This window comes from Podarcis gaigeae (assembly GCF_964106915.1).
Source record: "Podarcis gaigeae genome assembly, chromosome: 1".
Classification (NCBI taxonomy): domain Eukaryota; kingdom Metazoa; phylum Chordata; class Lepidosauria; order Squamata; family Lacertidae; genus Podarcis; species Podarcis gaigeae.
Genome location: NC_139678.1, coordinates 135,894,456 through 135,910,658, shown reverse-complemented (window position 1 = coordinate 135,910,658; position 16,203 = coordinate 135,894,456). Strand labels below are relative to the sequence as shown.

At 42.0% G+C, this 16,203-nt stretch overlaps 1 protein-coding gene across 7 annotated transcripts in view; it reads right to left on the bottom strand.

Moving 5' to 3' along the window:
- The window catches only part of IKZF2 (IKAROS family zinc finger 2), a 99,040-nt gene that overhangs the window by 25,472 nt on the left and 57,365 nt on the right, over window positions 1-16,203 (bottom strand). For all 7 annotated transcript variants that reach the window (XM_083710007.1, XM_083710011.1, XM_083710012.1 and 4 more), the window contains one exon: window positions 8,824-8,991. In XM_083710007.1, the coding sequence (XP_083566133.1) occupies window positions 8,824-8,991 (168 nt within the window). The remainder of the gene's footprint in view (window positions 1-8,823; window positions 8,992-16,203) is intronic.

Here is a 16,203-nt window from a genome sequence, read left to right as displayed (position 1 = left end):
AAGGCACACTACCTACCCATAAATAACCAACCGATTTGGGCTAACCCTGAGGTTTCCAGAGGCAAGAAAAATCTTAAGGAAAAAATTCCAGCGGGAGAGGACACTTTTCCAAGACAGCTCAATAATAACTCAAAGATGAGGAATGGTGAGCGACTGACACAATGTGTTCAGGCATTCATCTCAAGATGTGAAGTGATGAGTGTGCATGCAAAGCCTGCCGCCAAGACCCACAGGAAGGCTGGCTGCTCATCAGATCTTTGTGCGATTAGTACAAAGGTCTGCAGTGGGCTTTAGAGCATATTCCATAGAACACATTTAGGAACTCTTTTTATGATCAGAAACTCTGATAAGTCATGTTTCCATGCACAAGGTGGTTTCTTAAACTTAACCAGGCATTTGCACTACTCATTCAAAGATCTGAAGAGCAGGTAGTTCACCCAAGGACTGGTGGTTCAGGGCCTGTATGTGTCCCTCCTGGTTTAACACTTTGTACAGTCAGTCAAGTTCCAACACACACACACACACACAGAGAGAGAGAGAGAGAGAGAGAGAGAGGCAAAAGCAGCTAATAAATATTATTAATAAATCAATAATTTTAATGGACACAAATGAGCACCCCCCAAACCCTAATGGACAGAAAAACAAAAGCCACCGGAGGGGAGGGGAAATGCAATGGAATGACTAGAACCCTGAACGCACTCCACACACTGTGACATTTTGTTGCAGAGAGAGACCCATTTCTGTAGGCAGGACAGGAATCAGAGTTTTAAGCACTTCCTCAAGGGCCTTTTTCCGTGTCCCCCCACCATTTGAAATGAGACACATAGTAACTGGAGAGAGAACCTTCTTTGTTGTGGCCCCTCCATTATGGAATGCTCTCCCCAAGGAGACTCACCTCATGCCTTTCTGGCACCAGGTGAACAAGCTTTTTATTTTGACTTTTAAAGCTGCTTTTTTAAATGCTGGAGTCATTTGTGTTATCTTAAAACAAATCTTCTGCTTCTTTATTAATTATGTCTGACATTATTTCTATTTTTAATCTATAAATCTCTCTGGGATCCTTATGACTGAAGAGGAGGGTAACAAACTTTTTAAATAAATAAAATAAGGAAAGGAGAAAGGTAAACACCAACTATGAAGGAGTGTGCAAATGGGAGCTCTGTTTCTAAATACCCAGAGGACCTCTATTTTATATTTAATGAAATGCACAGTTGGGGGTGGGGTGTTTTGCACATGCACACAAGCTCTACTTGACATCTTATTTTGATAATCTATTCCTAGAATCTACAAGAACCAGGATCAATGTTTGGCAAGAAGGAACAGGTTTGTGGACAAGCAGGTTTTTCTGACTCACCTGCACGGATCAATTGGAAAAAATAAAAAAGGGTAGCGGGTGGAGATTACAGACAAGGGAGAAATCGCAGGATAAAGTGTGAGTAATGAAGCTGGCACTGAGCCTTGCCACACCACCACTGACTTCTGAGCATGCCAGCCCCACAGGCGTAGCTTTCTGGCAGGATGAAGGGAATAGGAGGAAGTACAAGAAATGCTAAGAGTTGTATGCAGCTTACTTGGCGAGCTCTCTTTGGGGAACAATGAAGTGGGCTGGAGGTTTCATCCAGTCACATGTCAATCTTTATGACTGGGGAAGCCAGTGTTTCTCATAGTGCCCAGAATGCTACAGATCATTTAAATGTTAGATTATTCAAGTGAAATCCTTCACTCCCCCCTCACTGCTTACTCCAGTATCTGAGACTTTGAAATTTAGTATTAGAGCTGAGCTGAAATGTCTCCAAATATTTTTTTCCCTGAAAAATGTCCAGAGTTTTTCGCTCTCTTGCTCCCTTAGAAGAAGGCAAAAGGGAGACAAAAAGTTAGGAAAAAATAAATTAACTGTGCAACTGCCACTAATCCCCACCCCCTATTAACTGCTAGATAAATTTTCCTCCCCCTGGAGAAATTAAGTGAAATGGTCTCTCCAATTGTTCTGCCCACAAAGAGGGTGGAGAATTTCAAGAGTCCTTTGTGCACAGCCCTAATTAGGAATAATGCCTTCCCTCCTGGTAAATAATATTTACCTGGTAAATAATAATAAATGATAGTGTGTGTGTGTGTGTTTGATGTTGAACTCATTTGCAGAGTTTGCCATTGTTGTATCTGTTGGAAGAGAATGCCAGTTTTATGCTGTGCTGAAAATCCATTTTCAATGTTTTAAATCTCCTACATATTCAGTTTATTTGCATGGAGAAAATCCCATACCTTGCAGCTAAAACTAGTATTTCAGGTATCTTAATAGCTGAGGGGTGAGGACGCAGGTGGCGCTGTGGGTTAAAGCCTCAGCGCCTAGGACTTGCCGATCAGAAGGTCGGCGGTTCGAATCCCTGCGGCGGGGTGCGCTCCCGTCGTTCGGTCCCAGCGCCTGCCAACCTAGCAGTTTGAAAGCACCCCCGGGTGCAAGTAGATAAATAGGGACCGCTTACCAGCGGGAAGGTAAACAGCGTTTCCGTGTGCAGCTCTGGCGCGCCAGAGCAGCGATGTCACGCTGGCCACGTGACCCGGAAGTGTCTCCGGACAGCGCTGGCCCCTGGCCTCTTAAGTGAGATGGGCGCACAACCCCAGAGTCTGTCAAGACTGGCCCGTATGGGCAGGGGTACCTTTACCTTTACCTTTTAATAGCTGAGGGGCACCATGTTTTAGAAGGGCAAGCAGATGAACAACCAGGAGACACTTTCAAATGTACCAAACAGCAGTTTGGTTATCCGATTTCTGGTGCACATTCGCTCCAAAAATATTTCATGCTATTTATTTAGTGACAGCTTTAGAAATCAATTCTATCAAGTATGACTCACTGAGCTACTGTTATGTAATTAGCATGAACATAAAAAGATAGCCTTTGTTCCGACATATAAGGAAGTGTAAGAAAGCTTATACTGAGCCATATGGATATTTATCTTCAGTCTTTATTCCTGCCAGTAAATTTCACAAGAGGGATCAACACAGCCAAAGTTCCTGTAATCCTATGCCCCTTGGTTCCACACATTTTTCTGAGAAACTATACCAACCAGAACACTGCCGTATTAGATGTGGCCATAAAAGTAAAACATGTGTAGTGGTGGCACTACTAAGAAGGAACATGAACCGATGAGGACTCTGAAGTCATCACCTGAGGCCCTTTTTCTCCATAAGAGTCTTGAATAGTGGCAACATGAGAACAGGCCTTTTCTGCAGTGTCTCCCTGATTGTGGAATGCTCTCCCCAGGCAGGTTTGCTTGGCATCACCATTATATATCTTTGGATGCCAGGCAAAAACATTCCTCTTCTCCCAGGCCTTTGGGTAATTTAACAATCTATGGCATTTTAATCTCTCTCTCTCTGTTTGTGTGTGTGTGTGATTGTTTTTGTTTGTTCTTACGTTATGCATTTTTTGTGATTTTCTATTGTAAACAGCCCTGTGATCTTTGGATGAAGGTCAGTATAGAAATTTAATAAATAAATAATCAATATATTTGCTTGGAGACTGTTTTGGGGTGGATGGGGACAGTTTGAGGCAGCAGAGGAAGGTATATTAGTTAGGCTAATATCCCAATGGCTTTTGACATTGACACCTGTGAGATTAGCTCTTGAGTGGCAATGTTGCCTTAATTTCCTTGATTTTTAAAACAGGGATGGGGATTTATGGCCCCCTTGAAGGTGTTGTACTACAACTCCCATCACCCCCCCCCCCAAATACAGATAGTTTTAAAATACAAGTAACAGATTTTTGTATTTTGCCAGACATTTGGTTGATGGGTCTTTATTCTTCTAGTTAACAAATCTGCTGGTTGTTCTGCAGTTTACGGAATTTAGTAAGTGATTTTATCTATATCTATGCAAACACAAGCCTCAACACACACATATTCATGCTGATTTTAGCCACATGTAAGCCACCTTAACCTGCATCTTGTAGGAAATGTGGATATAACTAATAAATAACTAATGAATTTTTACCAAAACAGTTGGAGAATGGAGACTTTTAGCTTGAGTTAGCTGTAAGCAGTTCGAAAGCACGTCAAAGTGCAAGTAGATAAATAGGTACCGCTCCAGCGGGAAGGTAAACGGCGTTTTTGTGCGCTGCTCTGGTTTCGCCAGAAGCGGCTTAGTCATGCTGGCCACATGACCTGGAAGCTGTACACTGGCTCCCTCGGCCAATAAAGCAAGATGAGCGCCGCAACCCCAGAGTTGGTCACGACTGGACCTAATGGTCAGGGGTCCCTTTACCTTTATATTTGTGTGTGCATGTGTTTGTAATTCAGTTTTATCAAATAAAGTCCCAACTTTGTAGCAAATCTCAAATGACAGTTCACAGTTTTATAACTTGCTGTTGTTAGCTACCTGGAAGAAAAGGAGGGATGCAAATGTTTTGATTTTTAAAAAACTTTTGTAAAAGTTAAGGCAATGCTTCAGAAGTGGACTTGAGGCCCTTAAAACGCCAACAGCAACGTTAGAACACTAGGAATTCCCAGGATATAACAAAGGGGATGGGAAGAGAGAGACCTCCTGTGACCTTTGGTACTGATGGGAGTATGGCCATCTTGATCACTGTGGAGTGAGGGTTAGGGACTAAGTTCATATGATTACCACATAAATATGTTTATGAGTCTCCAATAAGGTTTCTTTCTCTGTCCATTTCAGTATTTTAATTCTTCTCTGCTTTGATGTATGTCACCCTCAAACAACTGCCTTTGCCCAGGCCTCCAATGCTCATTTAGCACTGTAAGGACCACAGCCCTACATTTAATTATGAAAATATAAATATTTTATTTTATTACACAGAGAGCAGGGAAACTTATGTGTCTGTGCCTGCAGCCAGAGCAGCATAATTAAGCAAAACCTATGTATGCAAATGACACATCCTGTGTAACCCATTGCATAGTCAATCTCCATTAGCCACCACAGGGCAAGAAGGCTGAGATACAGGGCAGGAAAAGGCTACACTTATCAAACAGAGAAATGGGGAAACGGCCAGAGAGCAGCAATCAAGTTAAAAGCTCTTCCCTAAGACGGGAAGCCTGCAGGATAAAACTTCTTTGCCTTGTGTGTACAATAAAATGTAGGTGTGCGGGCAATGTCAAGCAAAGTTCACAACAGGTCCAGGTTCAAGCCCTGGTTTTCATTTGGCTCCCATTAAGGAGCTCAGCTTCTCAGTATCAGTAGCACAGCATAAAGCCATGTTGTCCCATATGAAGTTACCTGTAGCATGCTTCAACATTTGGGTGTTGCTGATTTGGGCTTCAAGAAGGGTTCTAAAAACACTACTGACATGCATGTTTCATTGAAATCAATGGGGTTCACTTTCAAGATATCTGTTTAGAATCAGTGGGAATGAATTTTAAGAGAAAGAAGCATAAATTTAAATATTTTCTTGGGTTGTGGAGTGGGATGGAAATTCTCGGCTTTCGTTTTGTGCTCTCCAACTGAGAAGTAAAACACTGTATTGAATCTCCACATCTCCTGTAAATCTAATTCTTTTACCATAGTTCCATCTTTACAGGCTTAAGGTAACGTCAGTAACTAGTACTCCCTTCTCAGAGAAATTCTGATCTTGGCTTACATTGTGCCCAGTGCTGTGAGAACAAACAAAATAGTGACTCATGATATGGCTGCTGATAGGAAGCTTTTTTATGTACTCAACTTATAAAGGACTGACCAAGATTACAATGTGAATGACAGCACACAGTAATTCACCCTAAAATGAGACAGTCTGACTTCCATCTTGCATGGTTCAACTTTTTTAAAAAAATAAGTGAAATCCCTATGGTCCACAAATATGTTTTAATTTAGAAAATAAGGATGCATACTCAGAATCTGTTGACAATAAAAAGTAACTAATCTGTATTCACTAATACTGGAATATATGTTCTAGCTTAAGAAAATAAAAAGTGATTTGCTGGATCAGAGCAAGCATTTCTTAATCCTGTATTTGTAGCAAGAATAACAGAAGCCACCAGGCACTATGAGATCCACAAAAAAATTGGTCAGTGATTCAGTGATAGACCATTCCCCATCTCATCCCCAAACACTGGATTTGTGTACAAGGTGGCGCTGTGGGTTAAAGCCTCAGCGCCTAGGACTTGCCGATCGAAAGGTCGGCGGTTCGAATCCCTGCGGTGGGGTGCGCTCCCGCTGCTCGGTCCCAGCGCCTGCCAACCTAGCAGTTCGAAAGCACCTCCGGGTGCAAGTAGATAAATAGGGACCGCTTACCAGCGGGAAGGTAAACAGCGTTTCCGTGTGCGGCTCTGGCTCGCCAGATGCAGCTTTGTCACGCTGGCCACGTGACCCGGAAGTGTCTCCGGACAGCGCTGGCCCCTGGCCTCTTGAGTGAGATGGGCGCACAACCCCAGAGTCTGTCAAGACTGGCCCGTACGGGCAGGGGTACCTTTACCTTTACCTTTACCTGTTTGATATTCAGGATAGCCTTCACATGGGGTAAATACCACCTGGGAGTAACTTAAAGGTAAAGATTGTCAGGTTTACATTTCTTGGTACCGAAAGTATTCGCTTAAAGTGTAGAGATTTTTCCTATTCTAATTAATTCTAGAGGGTTCTGAAAGCTTCTCTGTGTGATATAAACTGGTGCAAGCTAGAAGTTTCTAGAAGCTTCTATTCTGCCTGGAAACAAGCAGAAGGTTCCTAATAATAGGCCATAAGGAAACTGGGTTTCACTTTCTGTCTCTCTTTCTTTCTGGCATGGTGGTCTGTACATAGTACTAAGTGTATGTTTTAGACGTACTGAAGTTTAAGTTAAGTCTGATGCAACTGGATTTCTTATGGACTGTGCCAATCCTGAAGAATTTGATTTGTGACTGTTATGCTCATTTACCTTCAGTAATAAACTCTGCTGAATGAAGTTGATTACCTTTGAGTTGTTTTTTGGGGAACCCGGCATCATGTTTATGGTTTTACTCTGCTAACAATATGTTGAGGTCTGCTCTGATCAGTATGGAGCAGAATCCATGACAAAGATATCATGAAGAAAGGAATGTTTAAGCCATTCATAATTTGAGTAGTGGAATAGTTTCCCATAGTGAGAGAAAATACTACCTATTTTAACACCTATTCAAAATGTAAGATGTGGAATCTACCCAAGACAAACAATTTCTAGAAGGGGTCCTGTGCTGGTCTCTTGAATCAAACACAGCAGTTTTGCGGCACCATAAAGACTGACTTATTTATTATAGCTTAAGCTTTCATGAACTAATCCACTTCATCAAATGCATGAAGTGTTATTCTGAGTAGCAGGCACTTTTAAACATGATTGTGGTGAGTTAATTGTAAACAGCAAGATCAGAAGAGAAAGGAATTAGGTAATTATCGCTTGGTGTACCTTTTTGCAAGCAGAAACTGGACCATGGTAATTTGACGTTCAACTTCTGATACAAGAAAATACATTCTCTGTGCCAGTTTAGGATGAAATTTCAAAATCAAAAGGCAACAGAGGCCAACTGTTTTGTTATGATGATGTTATCCCCTGTGTACTGGAATATACACCTGCAGCTGAGTAGTCTGTTGCTTAGATGATTTATTTCTTCCTGCAAAGCTTCGTAACTTTTTCCTATGTTGTAAATACCATGATTTCCTATGATGTTAAAACTTAAAACATTATTTCTATTTTAAAACAAATGTTTATCATTATCAGTGACAAAGTGATCTAGAAGACAGAGGGCCCAACCTACACTTGCTAGAGACGCTCCTTAAATGTATTCTCTATCTTAGCTGTACGAAACAGATCTTTAGGGTTAAACAGCTGGGGTTTGGTTTATGACTTTCCACATCTAGTGGGGAATCTTCTGAAGACTTTCCATTTCTTAAAATATAACGAACACTCACAATATTCTATTTCTAGTTCTTCAACAGTAATTTGAAATACCTAGTCAAGTTTCCAACGCCTAACAGTTGTGTCTTACATCTCGCATAGACATCAATAACCTCACAGTTGTAGGACAGATCAGAAAAACTAGCTTGGGAAGGTTTTGAACCTCTGCGTTTTTCTGATACTTGGGGATTACTGAATCACAGATAATGGTGGGCTTAATACCTGAAGTGCTGAAGTTACAAAAAAAAAAATATTCTGGTTGACATTATCCAGGCCTGGATCCATGGGGTCGGGGTGGGGCACAGAAAGCTTGTCAAGAGTATCCATAGAAGTCTGTTTAAAATAATGTATCTTCCTTTGGCCTAATGGAATCAATTTTCCTTGGAACCATTAAGCTGACATCATAATTTGGTGGATCCATTATTGTGCCTGTCCAATTTATGTGTGAAGGGCACAGAAACACAGTTTTTGCAGCATTCAAGACTGTGGAAATTTTAGCCACACTCAGAAAACCATAGATTGGCTTAATAAGCTGAGGTATGGATAAGCCATTTGCCTGCACGCAGAGTCCCTTCTTGCTCCCTTTGAGCTCTGACCAAGAAGCAGTGCTTGCTTTTTTGTAACAAATACATAAATGACACCTGGCTGCCTCCAGATCAGTAAGCAAATCAGTAGGACAAAGGAGCCACAGGTAAAAGGTGAAAGCCACGCCTTGGCCAGATTCAATCCCTGGCATTGCTGGCTTAAAAGGATTGCAGGCAGTGGATGTGGGCAAGATCCACCCCCAATACATGAGGAGCTGCCATTTTAGTAACTCAGCAATCCAGGCCACTGTGAAAGAGAATCCTGACTGAAATCCTGAACAGACACTGTCAGTCAGTATAGATAATAACTCACTATAAGGTAGCTAGTGATGTATGTTCAGTGCTTTTAAAAGCAGTGCAGTTAAAGAGCAGGCACTGTAGACTCACCCGAGTGCGTCCTGAGGTGTCCTGTGAGGGCATCCCTTCTCCGGCAAGCATAGCTACAGAAGGGACATTTGAACGGTTTCTCCCCAGAGTGTAATTTGATGTGCCTCAGTAGATTCCCCTTCTGTGTGAAGGAAGCTCCACATTGGTTACAGTGAAAGGGACGTTCACCTGCAGTGGAGAAGACAACGGAGAAAAGGTCTGAGAAACCATGGCCAACAAATATACATGCCCAATCTCCCAATATTCAAACAAGGGTGCTCTCATAAATATAATATCTGAGACAATGAAATCCAGGAAAGCTTCGAATCTACCCCTCCTGAAATGCTACATAATAGTAGAGAAAAAACTTTCAGCACCAGCAGCAGGCGCACACTTTGGTAATATGGCACCCTGGGTGAGGACCAAATCACACACCCATTTCTTATTTTCACAATAATTCATTTTGGTACTGTTGCTTTTTAACGGATCTTCTCCAAATATAGTGTCAGGAGCTGGAGTCAGGAGCAGGTCAGCAATAAAATACTCTTCATTCAAAGAAACCAAAACAATTCAGGCCTAGTGATCACAGCAACTCTTCCCAGCAGGTCTTGCCCCAATGAGGCAGTTGCAAGGACTGAAGGTCACCACTCTCCAAGGCTCCCCCCCCCGATCCTTCCCCAGCAACCTAACGCTCCTTCGTCTTGTCTCTCTTTGCTCCCCCGTCTTCATTCCACTTTGTGTTTTGGGAGACCAGGGAGGTCAACAAAACAGGAATACACTTATGTGGGACACTTCTGTGGCCACCATTTATGTTTTATCACCATAGCTGGGGCTACCAAATAATTATGCAGTCCCACCCACCCATACTCATTTAGACCACATGTGATCAGCAGAATCAGCAGCCATTGGTTTATTAATAATTATTTATAAAAAATTGTATCTTGCCCTTCCTCCCAAAGGAGTTCAGGGCAGCAAACACAGAAATAGTAAAACAAATAAAATATCTACAAACAATTCCAATACAGATGCAAATAGGGAAAGAACTCTACTTATAAAAAGCTTGTTGGGAAAGGAAGGCATTCAGAAGACAGCAAAGAGACTATGGACACTACATCTGTCTAATATTGAACAGGTGGGAATTCCAAAGGGTTGGTACCACAACACTAAAGGCCAGATTCCTAGACTGTGCAGAGCCCTGATAAAATGGATTGCGCAGGAAGCCCCGCCTGCAGAGCACATGGATCATTTGGGAGTACAAGGGGAGGGAACGTCTTTCAAGCATCCTGACTGAAAGCTGTATAGGGCTTTATATATGTATTCAGACAAACGCAGGTATACCACAATGGGCAGAGCCACACCATACATTTAAAGAACTATGAGTGCTCATTTAAAGCATATCAGTTCCCCCAAAGAATCCTGCGAACAGTAGTGTCCCTCTCACAGCTATATACTACAGTTCCATGATTCTTTGTGCTCAGTCATGTGCTTTAAATGTATGGTGTGGATCTGCCCACTGTCTAAAGCACACATGAGGGATTTCCTGTACTGACTTCATAAATATGGCAATTAAGTTGTTCCATATAACAGTCGTGCTTGCATTATATTGCAGCTGATGGACATTTTTCTCTATAAAGACTACATTTTTCTTATATACAGATAACATGTAAAGTGCAGCCTGCACATTGCCAAAGAAGTCTCTCTCACACACAACGATGCCACAAGGTGTTTGACAAGCGAATAGATGCTGAACTCAGGAACAGAAGGAGGCAACATTTCTGTTTTTTGTTGGGTTGTTTACATTTAAAGCAGCTCAGTAGCTGGGTAGGCTAACAATGAAGCACCTTCAAGTTTCTGAGCAGTAAAGCCCTGATTATTGATAAACAAATGACAGAATTCAGCTACAATTTTACACACACCTACCTATACACATATAACTCCATGGGACTTACTTCTGAGTAGACATTGAGCCTAGGATTGAGCTTAGTTCTTAAAAGTTAAGGCTAAATTGTAAATGTAGATCTTAAAAACTTTTAAATTCAGCAAATTCCAGAGTCAGTATTCATTATTCTACCTCAGTTGGAACTTTCAGGGTAGCCAGCTTTCCCTCTCATCTGACAGAATGCTTTAATTACTCATGTCAGAGTCATCCCCATCATTTCCCCCTTCTCACATATGTCATCTGCAGAATAGTCATTTAAAACTACCTTAATAGGGAGATTAATGAGCTTAACTGAGCAAGTGGATTAATGCTTTAATATTCTCAATCAGGTTTCCAACAGTCATGCCCTGATAGCGCACATTTGCCTTCAAAGGGAAACCTTTATGCCTGCCTAGAAGATCTGAACTGGGAAGCATCATGTTGTGCTGAGCAGACCAGAGAAATCTGAAGCGAGATTCATCTTGACCCTGAGGCCCTCTAAACCCTAAAACCCATATCAATGTGTGGCTGGGCGGGTGGTTGCTATCATTAGTGGGTGGGGAAGTAAAGACGGCATAGGCTCAGATTCATTTCCTTTTATAGCTGCCTCACATATTCCAAGGCTTGGTACTGGAATACCAACCTTGGTCTAAACCCTGGTTCACATCAAGCCCTGCTGACCAGGGAAGCCTAGCCAGGCTAAACCAGGCCTTCAGATTTCCTGTGCTGATTTGTTTCATGCCCTGATCAGGCAATTTGTGCAGCACCCATCCTGAGTACTACCTTCCATATAAATAAAGGCCTTCTGAATCTAGTGAAACTATTTGTCCTTGCTAAAATAATGATCCACCTGAAGTAGTGTTAGAGCAAGGGATGCACATAGCTTTGCATAAACTTTCATAGAATCAGTGTTAGAAATATAAGCTAGGTGCCAAACGACACCTTCCACCTCGGTTTCAGTCGTCACAACGGAATGTCATTGTAGGGGGTTGAGCCAGATGGCCCTTGGCGTCCTTTACAATTGCTACAATTCTATGATCCTCTGATCTCAACTACATTGCTTGTCTGCAGCTTGCTCTCACAACAATTCATTTGCCCCAGTATGCAAGAAGGAGAAACACACACAGGGAAAATGGAAATGGCACTAACTATGAACTACGGCAGAAGTTTTTTAACTGTGGTCGCCAAATTGGCGCCCAGAAATCTCTTCTATAAGCTCCACAACAAAAGCCTGATTCTCACCGATGAACAAAATCTGAGTCCAGGCTGTAGCATTTCAAGCTACAGCTGTGGCTCACACAGAGCTGAATGCTCGTTAACACACCCACCCAACACCCACACCCATAATGTAGAAAACTAGCATGTGAGGGAGAAGGATCCAGACCAGACTTCTTCAAACCCTATTTTTCTGTGTGCAGAGACATGTTTTACATGAAAGAGTATTCAGTCACATGAGTCCTCATCTGCATATGACACAGTCCATATGCACAGACCACCTCTGTGAGAACTAGGCCAAAGAGTACCTTAAGTATTCAGTGACAATATTACCTGATTACCTGGCTACTGCAATCATGAAAAATTCTATAAAGTAGGCTGTGCAATGCAAGTCTTTGAGTAATCAAGAAGTTAAGTTGAAAAGTGACAAATCTGATTTGGTACTCCTGTGAAACAAACTGTAGAACAGCAGTTTTACATGTTGTCTACAGTTTCACATCCTTCTGTAAATAAAACTTCTTTGATGAATGATGGTCCACAGAAAGCTTGCATTTCGTGATCAATGATTGTAAAGGCTACGTCAAAGCATTTTGGAAATGATAAATGGATTAAAAGCCCTTTGCTGGGAGTAGTAGTTTTAAAGGAGAAAAAGCAAGAAAAGGGGGAAGGGAAGGTCTTGCCAATTTTAGATAGGTTTTTGAGATCATGATATGTTATACAAGTTTTTGATTTTTCTTATAAGCCTTCTTGCGAATTACCATCCTGTGCACCAGTTTCTTAACAGAACAGTGTGTGTGTTTGGGGGGGGGAGGGGTGCTGATTTGTCTCACATATGGAGCACAAATCCACTGCACAGAGAATCTTAGGCCTCAGCCCAAATGACCCCTGATTTTTACAATCCCACTTGGGAAAAGGGGAGGAATCCCAGACCTTAGATGGGAATGTTTCCAAAGCTCACAATCAGGAAATCAGTTTAGAATTTGTGAAACATTCATAAGCTACGGTCAAAGCCCAGAAATAACATTTATAGCACCCTAAAGATTAAAATGTGTTGTGTTATAACCTTCCCTCGGCCACAACTTCATTATGCACAATTCAGGTGTTGCTCCTAGACAATAAGGCCAAATTAAGACCAATTTACAGATTCAAATGAATGAAAAAGGTAATCTTTTCAGAAATTACCATTATGGGTTGCACTGGAGGCTCAGGGTCACTGTGAGTTTGCATGTTCGGATCTCAAAACAACCAAAACAAACACAAACAAACAAACAACAACAACCCCACGCCACCTACAGAAAACAACAAGCTGAATCTTTCTTCCTAACATTTCAGTTCACTATTCAGAAAGAGGGATTTACCCCTATGGGACAGAATTCAAACATGCAATCTCCTCCTGCCCCAACCTGTGGGCTGAACTAGTACAGTCCAGAAGAAGCATTATCACTTGATTTGGTTTATGGTATAAGGTGATCAAGGTATAAGATTGGTTTTTGTACCTACATATGTACCTAAAGCCCTATAAAAAGAAGAGCAAGGTGGAAGGTTCAAAAAGCTGACTAGGAGTGTACACAAGTCTTTTCAGGAGCATCCTTTCTCATAACTATTCCTCATCTTCATGAGTAGCTTTCATGAGAATGTAGTTTCAAGATCCAGTAGAGCAGCATCATAGTCATACGGCTTGTCCCTGGCTCAGGGGATATTTCAGGCTCCTGCTCAACCTTAAGCTTTCATTTTTTAATTTGTTTTTTTTTAAATCAAGGATTAAATAACTTCCTGTATGTTAGGCTATCTGCTTTTATGGCCTGCCTGTTCTGAAATTACTCTCTGCCCCTAGTGGCTCCCACCTCACAAAATCTCTGGCTAAGAGCCAGGAACAACCACTTGTGCTGTAAGTCCCCCTACGACAGGAGTAGGGAAGTTCTGGTCCTCCAGATATTGTTGGATTTCAGCTCCCATCAGTCCCAGCTAGCGTGGCCAGTGGCTGGAGATGATGTGAATGGTAGTCCTCTGCTATCTGGAGGGCCACTGGTTTAGTTCCTGCTTTAGTTCCCTCATCTACACAACCATCAAAGGCACCTGTCCTCTTTGCGTTTGCCCCTTCCCCCTGTGTACAGTAGGGTTAGAATTTACAGTCTGAAATTTAGCCTGTTCCCAAGGGCTCTAGATGGAGGAGTGAAATCTTAGGCTGAAGGACCTGAATGAGAGTGAAGGGGTATAAGCTGCATAGCTTGAGAGTTTCTGCTATTCATTACACACACATGGCCCTCACGCCTCCAGAACAAGACCCCAAACACATTCAGGTTTTTTCCGCCACCAGGAACAATTATCTGCATCAACCCATCTGACCCCTCAGCAGTTTTCATCCTCCAGATGCTCCAGGCACCACTCCTTCCCCTCCCATGCTCCATTCTCTGCCCCCCTGAATCTGAGCATCAGATGACTGGGAGCTTCAAACATCTACACAGCTCTGAGTCTGCTGGGCAATGCTTTTAGTGAGCTTCCTTTTTAAAAAAGAATGAAATACTATGCTTGGATACGCACCAACACGTATCTATTTAGACCAACTATTTTGTAGGGTTTGGCAGCCAAGTTTTGTGGTATGGAACAGTTTCACAAAAGGCCAAGAAGTAATTCATGGTGCACATTAATATCATTCCCAAAAAGGCTAGCCAGCTAATTATACTTCCCAGTCACAATTTCTGCTTACTTATCTGCTTACTCTGCGCCTCTTACATCACAAGAACTGTATCCAGCAGATGAGGTAGGGTATTTTTATTTATTTTTTAAATGAAGTTAAGCTGTTCCTCCCCTCCGCACCTTTCAGTTTTTATTCTCATTCTGTTTGATGCACCACAGGCTTACAGGGTTATCAGTATGTGTTTTGGTGCTTATTTGCAAGGAGATTTTAATGCATCAAAATAACATATCCAGTGTTTTAGAAGATTCAAAGCATTAGAATTATTTCAGGCCAGGTCAAAAGAGGTGGTAAAATGGGCTGTACCACTTCAAACTGTGGGGTGGGGTGAATACCATTTCTGAATGTTCCACTTGGTAGAATTACTCCCTACAAGTAAGAAATGGAGTAGACTGGGTAGAAACAATTGTACGTACTGGTTTTTAATTGTGCAGTGTTTTTTCTTATAGGGGTCGTTTTTTTTAAGGGATCACAATTGCTTTTGGAAGTTGTACAAGTCTATTCTACCTCCTGACAACTCCATCACCACAGTGTTGGTGCTGACCTTTAAAGCCCTAAACGGCCTCGGTCCAGCTCCGAGGGCCTTCTGGCGGTTCCCTCACTGCGAGAGGCCAAGTCACAGGGAACCAGGCAGAGGGCCTTCTCGGTAGTGGCGCCGCCCTGTGGAACGCCCTCCCATCAGATGTCAAAGCGATAAACACCTACCTGACATTCAGAAGACATCTGAAGGCAGCCCTGTTCAGGGAAGTTTTTAATATGTGACATTTTAGTGTATCTTTCATCTTTGTTGGAAGCCGCCCAGAGTGGCTGGGGAAGCCCAGCCAGATGGGCGGGGTACAAATAATAAATTATATTATTATTATTATTATTATTATTATTATTATTATTATTATTATTATATTCTTTGTCATGCGTAGACTCTGCCTGAGTGATCCTTACAACTGTCCTATTAGAGGTAACAACATGATTATCCCACGTTGGAGATTCAGCTTTACCTTTTATAGGTACCATTTCGAAACATGTACTGGAAAACCTCCCCCGCCTCCCCCATAAAAAAGGAAACTTCCATATAATAAAACAGCTAAGCAACATCTGGGGTCAGCCAAAGTAGAGAACAAAGCTACACACAGAAAGAGAAGTCATTTCTATATGCTTGAGAACATCTGAATAGCCAATGCATCACTGCCTTTTCTCAGAGAGGGAACAAGCACTATTCCTCAATATAGGAACTCTAATGGCTCTAACAAAAGGACAGTGTCTTATGTAATCTCTTTCTCTTTCTTTTTTGGGTCACAATGCTATGGGGCGGAGAGTGGAGAGCCAACAACTCTGCAGTGCCTAAAGTGTAAAATGTCCAAATTGTCTCTATATTTACTGCCACTGTAATAAATCAAATAATGATACCTGTGATTTACCTCCATGTTCAGTTCAGGGTCAGGTACTTTACACTCCCACTCTATGCATGCACACACACACACACACACACATGCCCCTTAAAACATAGGAAATGGCCTTATACTGGTAACTCTAGCCCAGCGTTACCTATTCTGAAAGGCAACAGCTCTCCACGCTC